This window comes from Trichechus manatus, unplaced genomic scaffold (genome assembly GCF_000243295.1).
Source record: "Trichechus manatus latirostris isolate Lorelei unplaced genomic scaffold, TriManLat1.0 scaffold00050, whole genome shotgun sequence".
NCBI lineage: Eukaryota > Metazoa > Chordata > Mammalia > Sirenia > Trichechidae > Trichechus > Trichechus manatus.
This window is the reverse complement of record NW_004443986.1, coordinates 3,248,023-3,251,368: the sequence shown is the minus strand read 5'-3', so window position 1 is coordinate 3,251,368 and position 3,346 is coordinate 3,248,023. Positions and strand designations below refer to the sequence as shown.

Here is a 3,346-nt window from a genome sequence, read left to right as displayed (position 1 = left end):
TCAAGATATAAGATGGCATTCTGAAATGTTTTATGATATTCATAAGTTATAGGAAGTTAAATTGAGATCCTTATCAGTCATGGTTATTCTTTAACAGGATGTTTCAATGCTTGAATACAAAAAAGTAAAAGAAAAATAAGTCCACTGCAGATTAAACCGGTTGCCATTCAGTCGACTGGACTCATGACAACCCTGTGTGTCAGAATAGAACTGTGCTCCATAGGGTTTTCAGTGGCAGATTTTTTGGAAGTAGATCACCAGGGCTCTCTTTCCAGGTACCACTGGGTGGATTTGAACTGCCAACCTTTTGGTTACAAACCTTGTTAACTGTTTGTACTACCCAGGGACTCCACTGCACATTAAAAAAGAAAGAAACCAAACCCATTTCCATCGAGTGAATTTCAACTCATAGCAACCCTGTAGGACAGAGTAGAACTGGCCCATAGGGTTTCCAAGGAGGGGTTGGTGGATTTGAACTGCCAACCTTTTCGTTTGCAGCCGTAGCTCTTAACCACTGCACCACTGCACGTTGTGAGGGAAATAATTTAAATCGGGCTAACTCATTCGTATTTGAGTTTCACCATAGTGCAGTAAGCAATTCAGAATCAGGCTTTGGGTGCCTTGGTCCAGCTCCTTTTCAACTTCATTGTACTATTTCCAGAATGCCTACAATGTGGCTTTTCACAGTGTGAACATTTATGGAGTTGAATGCATTTTTAAAATATTTTTTAAATAAAAAGTGAATGAAAGAGTTCGGTGTTTGTATCGTGTCAAATCACACAAGCAGTGCAGTTTGGCAGCTCAAGTTTGGTCCAACTCTGAACAAATGTCTTTTAATGACATCCTGAAGTAACCTACTAAATTCTGAAAATTATTTTCCATCACCTAGAATCTTCTGAGGAATTCTCTAGAAGAAATGATGCTACACTCAGCTTTAGCCCTCAGTCTCTTATTCATCACAGTTTCTTTCCAACTCGCCATTAAAATCAAAAGGGAAAAGAAATCTCCTCAGACACTCTCAAGAGGTATTGTAATCTTATTTTCTAAACTCAGTCATTTGGATTGTTTTTAAAACACCTCATCTATTCTCCCATAGTATACTTATAAAGAAAACTCAATTAACTGTAATATTTTGTTGTGTACCACTTCAAAGTAGGCAAAAAACTAGAAGGGATCAGTTGATTTTCGGGAGTGAATCAAAACAACTGAAAAACAATGATAACAATTTGTCACATCTTTTCTAGAAATAGTGGAGAATTGGTTTGGTTGCCTGTAACTTGATAACCTGAGTCCTGGACAATAATGATCAGTTGATAGGTATAATGATATCCTGAATGCAATTTAAGATCCCCAAAATTTGCTCATATTCTCTGTCCTCTCTTTATTAAGGCAAGAAAATAACTTGGAGTGATTTTATATAAGCTTACTCAGAAAATTATACTTTATCTCACCCCTTGGGGAATTTCGGATAACCAAGATCTTGCTATATTGACTACAGAAAACAGCTGCAGTGGTTTTAGACTTCACAATCTAGGTTTGTCATTGGCTACATGTTTAGAAAAAAAAGATCTATTTGTACTTATTGTTTTACTTTGATTTAATTAAAAATATATTGTCATCTGTAAAGAAACATTTTGCAAATAAAAAATTCTCAAAATTGGTTTCTACATCGTCAAGTTACAGAAATGGAAACAGAATCATTTGTCTCTTCGTGGCTAACTCAAAATTAGCAGTATAACCACAAAGCAGGAATTAAATTGTTTTACCTTCGTATCCCCAGTGCTTAGTGCAGTAAGGCATATAGCAGATATTTCTTTAATGTTTGTGAAATTAAATTGAACAGGAGCAGAGAATAGCAATTTTTCCAATTACTGAAGTTCCAGCATTGAATGATATTTGGAACAGAATAAGAAAGAAAAACTAAGGAGAGTCCCAGTCTCACTGGATGTTTCCAGAATAATTCTTACTTAATATAAAATGCAGTGTGAAGATACTACATGTGTTCATGGAAAGTTGGAAAAAGAATTCCTCAGGATTTTTAGAGATAGGAAGGGTTTCTGCTAAGGTGGGATGTTAAACTAACATGAGATGTCTTCCAATGCTAAGATTCTAAAATCAGGTAAAAACAAACCAAAACACTGCTGTGAGGATGTTAAATAATGCAGCCATGTTTGAAAACAGTCTGGCAGTTCCTCACAAAGTTAAAGGTAGAGTTATGATTTGATCCAGCAATTCCACTGCTAGACATACATTCAAGAGAAATAAGAACATATATCCACATAAAGACTTATACTTAAATGTTCATAGCAGCCTTATACATAATAGCCCAAAAGTGGAAACAATTCAAATGTCCATCAACTGATGCATGGATAAATAAAATGTGATCTATCCATACACTGGAATATTATTTGGCCATAGAAAGGAATGAAGTACTAATACATGCTACAGCACGGATGAAACTTGAAAACATTATGCTGAGGAAAAGAAGCCAGTCACAAAAGACCACATATTGTATGATCCCATTGATAGTAAACGTCTGCAATAGGCAAATCTATAGGACAGAAAGCAGATTAGTGGTTGCTTAGGGCTGGGGAGAATGGGGGTTGGGAGTGATAGCTAAATGGTATAGAATTTCTTTTTGAGGTAGTGAAAATGTTCTAAAACTGATTGTGATGATGGTTACACAACTCAATGAATATACTAAAAACTAATGAAGTGTACACTTTTATGGGTGAATTGTATGGTATATGAGCTATATTTCAGTAAAGCTGTTACCCAAAAGCAAACTAACAAACAAAACGAAAACAATCCAACAAGCAAAAATCAGAGAATCATGTTTATCTTGCTTTATAATTCTGCTTCATAATTTCTGGTCATTATTTAGCCATGGTATCAAAACCACAAACTGTGGTCTGACCGCATTTGATACATGCAAGAAAATTGATTCAATCTTTTTATCAGTAAACTGAAACATTTCCTGAAAATACTCTGCAATGCACCTGGATGTTTGTGCAATCTTCTCCTTAATGATCTTGTCGTTTAATCTCTAATACACATTCCCAACTACTTGTATCCCATCTTCTTTAAAGACTACGGGGTTCTCTTTGGTATTCATTGCTTTCTGTTTTCCTTTCCTCCATCCTTCTGTATACTTCCAAAACACCTGTGTTTATTGTGTTTCTCAATCATGAAATTCCCATAGCAGAAATTTTCCCATGTCAGAACTCAAATCAAAATTTTTTTCACAATATATACTCACTTAGAAAGGTCAGCATCTTCTGGCACTCAAGAAACAAGGGCACTGTGGAGTATAGTCCAAAGTATTTCTGATAGTTTTGTATAGGAT

The 3,346-nt window shown here is 35.4% G+C and overlaps 1 protein-coding gene across 1 annotated transcript in view; it reads left to right on the top strand.

Moving 5' to 3' along the window:
• Positions 1-634: 634 nt before the first annotated feature.
• Positions 635-3,346, top strand: part of LOC101350560 (anterior gradient protein 3) — an 8,759-nt gene continuing 6,047 nt past the window's right edge. Inside the window, exon 1 of the mRNA XM_023732273.1 lies at positions 635-1,064. Coding sequence (XP_023588041.1) covers positions 917-1,064 — 148 coding nt within the window. The 5' untranslated portion in view covers positions 635-916. The remainder of the gene's footprint in view (positions 1,065-3,346) is intronic.